We start from the raw sequence: 12,455 nt of genomic DNA, 5'->3' as shown, positions 1-12,455 counted from the left end.
GCCCAGGGGCGGCGTTTATGCGGCCGGTGCCCAGGCTCCACGGCGCTGTTCAAATCAAACCCCTCCCCTTTCACCCCTCTGGCCCGCCCTCGGTTCTTGAGATACCATCCTCCAGTCAATGACAGATCCGGCGCCTGCGCACTCCATTACCCACTAGGGCAGAGGCAGCAGAGCGTTTAATGCGCATGCGCCGGCCCGTACATCCCGATATTTTGGCAGTTTACTTCCGCCAGCTAGATCGGGCCGGCGCATGCGGATTAAACGCTCTGCTGCCTCTGCCCTAGTGGGTAATGGAGTGCGCAGGCGCAGGCGCCGGATCTGTCATTGACTGGAGGATGGTATCTGAAGAACCGAGGGCGGGCCAGAGGGGTGAAAGGGGAGGGGTTTGATTTGAACAGCGCCGTGGAGCCTGGGCACCGGCCGCATAAACGCCGCCCCTGGGCACCTTCAGAACCTCATTAGCATATGGATTAAAAGCGTTTTTTAAGAGAGAATAGGCGACGGACAGCAATATGAAAGGTAAGATTATAATATGGGGAATGTAATGGATATCATGATGTTTGTGGTGTATAATGGTCATTTTAGGTGAAAGACTCCCTTTAAAGTGATTAACCAATATCATAAACAGCCCCCCTATGTGCCGTGCCCCTCAGAAGTAATATACTTAACCCGCTCCCTGCGTCGCTCTTGGTCACTGCACCGCCGCTGCTGCTTCTCCTTGTACACGGATGAAAACATCCGGTGTTGGGGTGGGAGGAGCCAATGGCAGGAGGGGGCGGGGACGAGCCTCCCTAGCATCATGGGTGGCGCTAGGGAGGCTTGTCCCCGCCTGCCATTGGCTGCTTCCCCCTGACACTGGATGTTTTCATCTGTGTACAGGGAGAAGCAGCAGCGGTGGTGTGGGGAGCGGGGTAAGTATATTCCCTCTGAGGGGCCCAGCACATAGGGGGGCTGTTTATGATATTGGATAACCCCTTTAAGGAATAGGGGCATAAATGGGTCAGCTTTAGGTATTACACCAATTGAAAGTTGATGGGATTAATTTAGGCCATGATGTTGCCAGAGACTTGCTTACCTAATGCCGCTTGTGGGTAGAGGAAAGAGAATAGCTTAAAAGGGAAAGCACTTTAGTATGGCAGCAGATTGCGCTGCGTTGTAGGAAAAAGGATCTATGGACGATCAGTGTAGGAGTTTTAAATAGGACCGCACGCCCATCTTGCATGTGTGTGACGCCGGCTCCTCCTGTGCATCAGACCTCTGACGCGCAGGAGGAGCCACACAAGCTGAAGTTCCTTTTTTCATGATATGGTAGAATGTAGGGGTGGGCGATATGGCCTAAAATCTATATTGCAATATAATTTTAAGCATGTGCGATATGCGATATATATCGCAATATATTGTTTTCTATATTTGGGGGGGCTGTTTAAACTTTTAAACTTTTTTTTATTTTATTTTTTACTTTTTATTTAATAACTATTAGCCTCCTTAAGGGCTAGAACCCTTGTCATATTCACCCTAATAGAGCTCTATGGCAGCCAGCCTCTCATGTGCCCCCCAGCCTCTGCTCCGCCCCCCAGCCTCTGCTCCGCCCCCCAGCCTCTCCCTCTTATCAGCCCCCTCTGGTAACTCAAACCCACCCCCCCTCCCTCCCCAGTATTAATTATTGGTGGCAGTGGCCACAGGGTCCCCCCCCCCCATCATTGGTGGCAGTGGGCAGTTCCGATCGGAGTCCGAGCAGTGTAATGCTGGGGCTCTGATCGGTTACCATGGCAGCCAGGACGCTACTGAAGTCCTTGCTGCCATGGTATGTTAGTGAGCAGCATTATACTCACGTGCGCCGTGGCCGCTGGGCGCTCCTTCTTCTCATAGGTCTGTGCGGCACATTGCTAATGCTATAAGCATTAGCAATGCGCCGCACAGACAGAAGAAGGAGTGACCGGCGGCCACGGCGCACGTGAGTATAATTCTGCTCACTAACATACCATGGCAGCCAGGACTTCAGTAGCGTGACTCCTGGCTGCCATGGTAACCGATCGGAGCCCCAGCATTCCACTGCTGGGACTCCGATTGGAACTGCCCACTGCCACTAATGCAGAGACTGAAGAACATTCCCGGCACTCTGACAGGACGCTGTGATCCGCGCGATTAATCCCTCAACTGAGGGGTTAATTGCGGCGGATCGCAGCATGCAGTCATAGGGGGGTCGGGATATGGCCGGCACATGAACGCTACTTTGGTATTCAGGCATTCATTGGTGGCGCAGTGGCCACAGTCCCTCCCCTCCTCCTCTGTTCTTATTGGTGGCCAGCGGCAGCCGCGCACAGTGGGGAGGGAGGGACTCACTCCTTCTCCACGGTGCCGGCTCAGGAGAACATGGTGCGTGCCGAGAGCGCAATCATTCACTACTATTTGTATTTAGAGCTGACCCATCACAACGTGTTGAGACACAATACTTATTGCATATTTACAGATGGTCACTTAGACCAATGGTTGTCTCTAGGTTTACACGTGTGATCTAATATAAAACATAACGTTTATTGTTTATTAGTAAAACACTACACTGAACTCACATTTGAAAATTTTCAGCTATGTCTGCAATATACGTAATAACCTGCATCCTGATAGTGGCGCTATAGGGTTGGCTAGAGGATCTGGTGTCTCCCCGGCTTCCCTTATCTGCTGTACTGCTTCCCTATAGTAACTACTACAGGCTGATACTGATACTTGCACTGTTATTTCCACAGTGCAAAGTAACTAGCGGTCTCCGGGGAACGCTCTCTACAGCAGGCCTCCCTGTCTATCTGGCTCTATATATTATTCACTAATGATTCAACGCAGCAGAATAGGCCCGGAATAGGTCTTGCAGCGGAATAGGCCCGGATGTGTTCAGTGAAAAATACGCAATTTCACAAGCAAGTTTATTTAGTTTTGCCTGCAATCACTTTCAGTTGTTCAGTTTTTTTTGCACGGGTGCAATGTGATTTAATGCGTTTTGCACGCGTGTGATAAAAAACGGAAGGTTTCCAAACAACATCTCTTAGCAACCATCCGTGAAAAACGCATTGCATCCGCACTTGCTTGCAGATGTGATGCGATTTTCACGCAGCCCCATTCACTTCTATGGGACCAGGGTTGCGTGAAAATCGCAGAATATACAACATACCTGCGATTTTCATGCAACACACAAGTGATGCGTTAAAAATCACCGCTCATGTGCACAGGCCCATTGAAATGAATGGGTCCGGATTCAGTGTGGGCGCAATTTGTTCGCATAACGCATTGCACCAGCGCGGGATACTCTCTAGTCTGCAAGGGGCCTAAAAGTGTACACCTCTCTGAACACACACACACACACACACCAACCCCCACCACCAATTTTAGTTCCCTCTCCATAGGCTTTTATGGACAGGGTGTAACCCGATGTCTCATTGAAGCTAAAAGCCATCTGATTTTGATGAATTAATTCAGAGTGAGTGAACAGTTCAGGAGGCGGGGAGAGGATACATTTAGCTTGGTAAGTGGAAAAATAGCTATTTTTCTCTGATAAGACATATTACAAAGTTTCTTATCTTCGCTGTTCACTTATGGAAAGCTGGTTATAATCAGAGGTACAATTTAATGCTTTTTCAGTTGAGTGTAAATTATGATAACTTTTTTTAAATCTACAAGTCAGGTGGCAGGAGAGAGGCATACCCTCTTAAATGTAGGTTTGAGCTTCCCCGTGTGTTGATCGGGGTAGAGGTTGCTTGTATTTGAAAGCCCCTCTCTGAAGAAATCAGGGCTTTTAGAGTTGTATTTCCTATGGAGCCCCGCAGGTGGCAAAAGCAATTCAATGCAGTGTATTGTAGAATCAGTCTATTGATTGCTTATTATAGTCCTCTGGGGTAACTTAAAATAAATGTTTAAGACAAAATAATATAGAAATTCAAATACCCTCTTTCCCAATAATAAAATAACTAAACAATAAAAAATAAACATCATGTAAATTGCTGTGTTTCAAAATGCCTTTACTATTTAAATATAAAAATGTTTTTGCTCACATGGCAAACGGCATAACGCTTTGCCTTTTTTTTCCGTTGCTTTCCTCCCCCAAAAATTTAATAAAAAGCGATCAAAAAGTCATAAATACTACCCTGCTCTAACAGCCTAGACCGGCAGGAGTGCTGTGGACAATGGCGCCCGCCGCATTTAAAGTGCTGACAGAGGGAGTGGTCTCCCTCTGTCTCCCATCGGCACCCCGTAAATACGATCATGGGTGTCGATGTGTGTGTGAAGGCTGGCTGGGGTCTCGTGTAGGCCCCAGACTAGCCTTGACTAATTTCCAGCAGGCTGTGCCTCTCTGGCGCAGCCTGCTGGTCAATGTCAGAATAGCACTGACATTAATATGCAATGCTCTATAGGGATAATGCAATGCATTTTAAAATCAATCAAAAAGCTGTCTGTTATAGTCCCCTTGTGGGACTATTAAGTGGTAAAAAAAAAAAGGTTTCAAAAAACAACACATTTATTCAATAAAAAAATCCCATAAAAAAAAATATCTTCCCCATATGTTTGGTTTTTCAATGCGTCCGTAACAACCCGTTTTACATAAATATCACGTGAATTATCCCCTACGGTGAACACCGTAAATAGAAAACAAAAAAACTGAATTGCTAATTAGTTGCCTCCGAAAAAAACGTAATAACAAACTATCAAAAAGCGCCATTTACTCCACAATGATACCAATGAAAAATACAAGTTGTCTCTCAAAAATCAAGCCCTGACTGAACTCCATCGAAAGAAAAATAAAATAAAAATTATGGGTCTTGAGAAGCTGCAATGCAAAAACATTTTTGGTGTTTTTTGGCAAAAAAGTAGTAAAACCTAAAAAAAAAATATATGTATTTCGTATCATTGTAATTGTACTGACCCAGAGAATATAGATACTATGTTATTTATACTGAAAAATGAACGCCGTAAAATTTATGATGTAAAAACGCAGTGGCAGTATTGCTGTTTTTCCCATCTCCCTCCCCGAGACGGAACAATAAAAAAGTTGTATCTCTTGGAACAAGACGATGAAAAAAGGAAGAAAAACGCTTGGTCAGTAAGGCCCAAAAACAGGCTGGTGACTAAGTGGTTAAAGCACAGAGAATGATGGACAGTTTTACTGTATAGGGAAAGCTGTAAAAAATTAAACCCATAAAACAGGGGCAGATTTGAGTTTTGTTTTTTCCAATTCCACCCCATTTGGAATGTGTCAAATTTAGGAGCCAAATCAAATTTTTAGTCGCCAAATCGAAACTGAATAAAAATTTTGGTATCATGACAACGCTACGCCAAAAAAAAACACCCAAAAAAAGCTGCGTGCATTTCGCATTTTATGAAATAAAATAGAACCCATAATAGAACAGAACTATCCTATTTTTGGGGTGACAAGGTGACTAAAAAATGGCAAATGCTCACCGCATAGGAGATATTTTTTAAATAATTTAATAGTTTGGACAGCGCTATGTAATATGTTTATTTATTTATTGTTTATATATTTTATATGTAAAATTGGGGGATTTAAACTTAATATTTTAGGGTACTTTCACACTAGCGGTTTTCTTTTCCGGCATAGAGTTCCGTCCTAGGGGCTCTATACCAGAAAAGAACTGATCAGTTTTATCCCCATGCATTCTGAATGGAGAGCAATCCGTTCAGGATGTCTTCAGTTCAGTCATTTTGACTGATCAGGCAAAAGATAAAACTGCAGCATGCTACAGTTTTATCTCTGGCGAAAAAAACTGAAGATTTGCCTGAATGCCGGATCCAGCATTTTTCCCCGTAGGATTGTATTAGTGCCAGATCCGGCATTCAAAATACCGGAATGCACCCGCACTAAATCCGGACCCATTCACTTCTATGGGGCTGTGAACAGGTGATTTTCACGCATCACTTGTGCGTTGCGTGAAAATCGCAGCATGCTCTATGTTGTGCTTTTTTCACGCAACGCAGGCCCCATAGAAGTTAATGGGGCTGCGTGAAAATCGCAAGCATCCGCAAGCAGGTGCGGATGCGGTGCGATTTTCACGCATGGTTGCTAGGATGAAAGTCTATTTACTGTTCACTATAACATGGTTATAAGTGAGAATAATAGCATTCTTTAATACAGAATGCATAGTAGAAGGTCAATATAATAAACATTATATACACTTCAGTATAATAAACATTGGTGGCGCAGTGTGCCCCCCTCAATATAATAAACATTGGTGGCGCAGTGTGCCCCCCTCATTATAATAAACATTGGTGGCGCAGTGTGCCCCCTCAATATAATAAACATTGGTGGCGCAGTGCGCCCCCCTCAATATAATAAACATTGGTGGTGCAGTGTGCCCCCCTCAATATAATAAACATTGGTGGCGCAGTGCGCCCCCCCCCTCAATATAATAAACATTGGTGGCGCAGTGTGCCCCCCTCAATATAATAAACATTGGTGGCGCAGTGTGCCCCCCTCAATATAATAAACATTGGTGGCGCAGTGCGCCCCCCTCAATATAATAAACATTGGTGGCGCAGTGTGCCCCCCTCAATATAATGAACATTGGTGGCGCAGTGCACCCCCCCCCCCTCAATATAATAAACATTGGTGGCGCAGTGCGCCCCCCCCCCTCAATATAATAAACATTGGTGGCACAGTGCGCCCCCAACACCCCAGTATAATAAACATTGGTGGTGCAGTGGCCACAGCCCCTCCCCTCCTCCTCCTGTCTCTCTTCTTATTGGCGGAGGCGGTGGCAGCAGCACAGGGGGGAGGGAGAGACTCCTCCACTGCGCTGCTGAGAAGACCATCGGCGGCGGGGCAGAGAACTATCAGCTCCTGTGCCCCGCCGCTGTATTCAACTGCAGAGCTGCGGTGGCGGGTTTAGTCGCAAATGGCGACAAGACTAAAAAGTCTTGTCGCCATTTGTAAATTCTAAGTCGCATTGGCGACCATTTTGGTCGCCATCTGGAGCCCTGTGCAGCTATGTAAACAGAAAAATAAAGTTATGGCTCCAGGAAGGCAGGGAGGGCAAAAACGAACACACAAAAACGGAAAATTGCAAGGTCCTGAAGTGGTTAATGCCACATTAATTACATGCTTGTAGCGTTTTCTCAGCTGTAGAACCAGTTCATATCACGATAAAGGATGTAATAAACCCTACTGCTAAATATTCTGTGTGCCATAGGCAGGACACTACAGTGACATGGGATGTTTGGGTCACTGTAGTGACCAAAATGCAAGGGTTAAAGAAGTTGTCCAAGTTCAATGAGTACTTTCCCAGGAGTAGTAAATGTGATAAAAAAAATTATATAAAAAAATTCCTCCCCTAATCCTTCAGCATAGAACTGTGGACATCTTCCTGGCTGCAGTGGCGACGTCCATACACACCTCATCACCATGCAGCCAATTACTAGATGGGGAAGACCAGGATATGCTAAGCATCCTTTCCTTTGTTATTTTATTACTTTTACAGTTCCTGTGGAAGTATTTATTTAACTTGGACAGCCCCATTAATGCCGTTCATGAACTCATATGCTTGAGACAAATGTGATGAATGAAATATTATTCTCTATGACACTATATGGTATGTCTTGTGCTTTTTCCAGGCCTTGTAAATGAAGCCATTAATGATCTCATCGGCTGTAGTTAAATGAGCTTATTGTGTTTGACTTGTGACAAAATCCATTTTTTCCCTCTAGGAATTGTTCATCCAAACTGGCTCTGCAGAGACACATGGGCGTACATGCTGGAGTGAAGCCATTTCATTGCTCACACTGCGACTACAAAACCAGACTGAAAGCCTCACTCACACAACACCTCCGGGTCCATACAGGTAAGTGGCATCTGAACAGTTAGTACCAACTTTCCAACACGTTTTTTTCTATATTTCCATGTCTGTATTGTTCTGAACAAAGGCCTTCAAGTAATGCGTTGTTCACATCTGCATTGTGCTTTCTGTTCTTCTGCTCCATCAGAACAACAGAAAAATGGGAAAAAAGGATCCATTTACATCCATCATTCGATCCATTTAACGGACACATTTTATTATTATTTTTTACTTCTGTTCTGTTGATGGATCAGAAGATCGTAAATCTCAGCGCAGATGTGATAGAGGCCTAATGCTTGCAATCATGTACACAATCTGAAACACACATTTTTTACAGAAGACTTTAAATTGAATGAAAGTTTAAAATTCGCTGAAACTACTTTTTTGAGGTAACATCTGTGGCAAATGTGGCTGACTGGTAGTGTAATGAAAAACAGCAACCATATAGTTACGTTTCATCCTCAGCTCAGCTGGTATGCCAATGGTCAGTGTGTGTCACCCTTCGAAAGATGTCGATTAAGTGTGCAGTTCAGAGGTTGTGATGACTTATTCTCCTACCACATGTCCACATTGAACTCCATTACCTCTATCAGACATGCTCTTTAAAAGGTTGTTCACCCTTGGTGTGCCTTCTTTTCAGATTTCCCAGCGTGGCTGGACCTGTAGTGTTGAACATACTTGCCTGATCCCTGACACTGGGTTCCAGGTCCGTTGCTCCCGATCAGGTGCCACAGGTCCCTCATCACTACCGCAGGTCACGTGACTGCCGCAACATTGTGACCCATGTGTCATGTTATTGGGACACGGGTGATGCTTCGTGACTGTCACGTGACCCACGTAAAATGTTGATACAGGCAGATCAAGGACCTGTGATACCCTAGGGTGAGCGATGGCAGCTAAAACCCAGCTGAGGGGATGATGTAAGTATGCTCACCAGCATGAGTCCAGTCATGCTGGGGTGGGGACTGAACAACCCCTTTTAAAGGCAATGGACATGTTTCTTTTTTTAAATTGCATTGTGTGTCTATTTTAGTAAATGGAAGATATTTACAATTGATTTAACCCCTTCCCTACATATGACGTAATAGTACGTCATGGCGGCAGGTGATTTGCCGAATTTCTACGTACTATTACGTCATGGTGATCGGGCGGGCACTGGAGCGGTACGCGCCCGATCACTGCAGAGCCCCGGCAGTCCCTGATAGCCGTGCCCCTTCTGTATCCGCCGGAATCGCTGTAAAAACCGATGCCAGTGGATTAACCCCTTCTATGCCACGGTCAGATCTGACCGCAGCATAGTAGGTGCATGTGGCATGTGAGGGATCCCATCGGGTCCCCGCACTGCTGTGGCGGGGACCCGATGGGTGACGAGGCAGCCCAATGCCTTGCACGGAATGGGTTCCTGCCTTCCACGGGGGCCGAAGAGATCCAGCCCCAGGCTGGGTCTCCTAGGCAACCTGTTAGTGTATTACTCTGTGTAATACACTAACGGGCAATGCATTACAATACAGATTGTATTGTATTGTAATGCATTGCAGAGGGGATCAGACCCCCAAAAGTTGAAGTCCCAGAGTGGGACAGAAATAAAGTTAAAAAAATAAATAAATAAGCAAAACAAGTGTTTTTCAAGTATAATAAAAAGTAGAAAAAAACACACATATTAGGTGTTCTAAAGTTATGGCCACATAAAGTGACATGCCAGATTTGCAAAAAATGGCCTGGGCATGAGGGCGAGAACTGGCCCAGGGTAGAAGGAGTTAAATAAAGACTGTTTGTCTTCTGCAGCTTGCATGTTTTACAATACAGTACCAGCTGTTCAATGCCATTCAGTGTTTATTTACCTCAGCAGATGAGCTCTCTGAAAGGTCAGTATAGCCCTTCTCTCTGCTCTTGTGAACACTCATAAAGGTGACATCCCTTTAGATGTAAGTTTATTTTGTTTGCTTGTAAAGATGTCAGCTTGGATTTCTTTTCAGGAGAGCAAAGAGAAGGGGTTGCAGTGTGACCCATCAGAGAGCTCATGTGACAAAGTAAGCACTGAGCAGCTTGCATTGTATTGTAAAGCATGCAAGCTGCAGAAAACAAAATGTAATGGAAATGTAAATATGATTATTTTTTTTTATAAAACACACGCAATGCAGTTAAAATGGTCTTCAAAAGTAATTGAATAACTTTAAAGTTTGGTCCATACTGTGTGTGGCCACATTACAGTAGTCCCCGGGTTAATTGTTAGAGTGCTTTGCTGCAGCTTGTTTCGGATACCTTTGTTGCAATGATCAAGCATGGTGTTTGCTGTGTCTTCTGCATTTTTTAACTGTGGTGGCATGTTCTTTTGTCAGACATGGCAGTATGTGTCCATGTTTCTTTTCTCTTTGTTCATAGATTTTGTCATCCCCCATTTACTGGTGTACAGTGGTTTGTCATCAATTTGACTATTCTTTAAATTTTATTGTCACATGCTGACATGACATGGGGCCATCCAAAGATTCTTGTAGGTATGCATCCATCCATGCATGTCTACTGTGCCTATAGGTAAATTTGGCCCTGTAATGAATTCATCATGTGACCAGTTAGAAATAATGACCCATATTTTCAGAACAAAATGGAGCTGGATACGTAGAGGGGTGCAGCTAGTAGTCACAGGGCCCCATAGATGAAAAGTAGAATAACTTATTACTTAAAGAGCTTTTGTCACTTTGCAATATAGTAATGCCCACAGCTGGCATATTGATAGCTTCTTAGTTTGATATTATGTATTTCGTTGAGGTTTAATTGTATACATTCATTGTTGCTAATGGCTTTCAGTAACTCATTCTGTGTTCTTGCAGGTGAGAAGCCTTTTAAATGTAAACTGTGTTCATATGCATCAATAGATGCCAGTTCTCTCCGTCGGCACATCCGAACTCACACCAGTGAAAAGCCTTACAAGTGTCAACTCTGTTCATACAGCTGGTAAGTTCATAACAATTAGCGCTTCCTAACCCTTTCGCTACCATTGGCAAACATGGCGCGTGCGGGGGGGGCGGCGCCATGGCTGGCCGATTTCTGCTGTTTGAAACAGCAGAGACCTGCGGCAATAAAGTCTTTAGATGCCTTGATCAAGTGAGATCACGGCATCTAAATGGTAAAAAACTCAGACGCTCGCACTTCCAGGGGTGTTACCGGCATCCTCTGTGGCCAGTGAGTGATTTGAATGTGCTCGGCCTTGCAGAAGAGGCTGAGAGCATTTAAACTGCAATTCTTATTTTGGCCACCTGGTGGCAGGCCAACATAAGAAATTAGCAATAGACAGTAATACATTTATTTTAAAAATACATGATTGTTAAAAATTTATTTTGTAGGCTCAAATATGAGCTTCAAATTAATTGCAAAAAAGTAAAAAAAATATAAGAACTAAAATAAAATTGTTTAAATTACCCCCCTTTCCGTATGATAAAAAATAAAAATACCTAAATAGCAAAAAATATACCGTAAACATCATGGGTATCACCACGACCGAAAACGCCTGTACTATTAAAATATTAAAATATTTTTCCAATACGGCGAATGACGTAATGGAAAAAAGGGTAAAAATTGCAAATTTGCCATTTTTGCATTGCTTCTCTTACCCAAAAACATGTAATAAAATGTGATAAAAAAAAGTCGCACGCACACTCCAAAATAGTATCAATAAAAACTACAGATTGTCCCGTAAAAAATGAGCCCCCATACAGCTCAGTAGATATAACTATAAAAAAAAATTATGAGGGTCAGAATATGGTGATGTGAAAAAAAAAAAAGTATTTTTCAAAGTTATTTATTTTTACACTATTTAAACATAAAAAACCTATACATATGTGGTATAGTTGTAATCGTACTGACCCAGAAAATAAAGGGCATGGGTCAGTTTTGCCTGTGGTGGCATTAGAAAGTACAACTTGTCTCACAAAAAAATAAGCCCTCATACAGCTATGGGAACGGAAATATATAAAAGTTATGGCTCAAGCAAAAACAAAAAAAACTCCAGTATCCTAAGAGTTAAAGCCCAACCTCTGACAGATCGGTTGTTTTCCTTTTCATTGTTTTATTTTATTTAAAAAAATTTCACCTGCAAATTTAGGAAAGCACAAAATTGTTAAAGGGAATCTGTCACTAGCGATTTACCAATTTTTTTTTCCCATGAATCCAGGTTTAACAGAGTACCTGTTTTCCATCTGTGTTCTTCTTTTGATTGTGAGTCTTGTCATTTCTTCAAAAAAGCGATTCTTCTGATATGTAAATGACGCTGTAAGGAGCCCAGAGGGGCGTTATTCTTTCTCCACGGTGCCCAGGAACTCCCCTCTGATGTGCAGTGCCCGCCTAAGTTTGAAAACTAATTACGCCTCCCAGTTCCTCTAAATCGCCTCCCAGAGGCGAGGCTAAGTGCTCAGCACCCGCCCGCCCCCAGCGCCACGCTCTGCAGCAAACACCCCGATCCTCCTCTCGCCGGCATCCCAAATCCCGCGCATGCGCAGTGCCGTCAGTCATCTTATCATAGCGCAGGCAATCGCCGACACTGCACCTGCGCGTGATTTGGGATGCCGGCGAGAGGAGGATGGGGTGTTTGCTGGAGCGGGGGGCGGGCGGGTGCTGAGCACTTAGCCT

General features: G+C 44.0%; 1 protein-coding gene and 1 long non-coding RNA gene across 3 annotated transcripts in view; one reads left to right on the top strand and one right to left on the bottom strand.

Moving 5' to 3' along the window:
• Positions 1-12,455, bottom strand: part of LOC122938383 — a 55,456-nt gene that overhangs the window by 1,799 nt on the left and 41,202 nt on the right. The gene's annotated exons all lie outside the window — the stretch shown is intronic.
• Positions 1-12,455, top strand: part of LOC122938382 (gastrula zinc finger protein XlCGF57.1-like) — a 57,761-nt gene that overhangs the window by 38,896 nt on the left and 6,410 nt on the right. For both annotated transcript variants that reach the window (XM_044293848.1, XM_044293849.1), the window contains exons 5-6: positions 7,705-7,838; positions 10,661-10,784. In XM_044293848.1, coding sequence (XP_044149783.1) covers positions 7,705-7,838; positions 10,661-10,784 — 258 coding nt within the window. The remainder of the gene's footprint in view (positions 1-7,704; positions 7,839-10,660; positions 10,785-12,455) is intronic.

The sequence above is a fragment of the Bufo gargarizans genome, chromosome 5 (genome assembly GCF_014858855.1).
Source record: "Bufo gargarizans isolate SCDJY-AF-19 chromosome 5, ASM1485885v1, whole genome shotgun sequence".
Taxonomy (NCBI): domain Eukaryota; kingdom Metazoa; phylum Chordata; class Amphibia; order Anura; family Bufonidae; genus Bufo; species Bufo gargarizans.
This window is presented reverse-complemented; position numbering and strand designations above follow the sequence as displayed.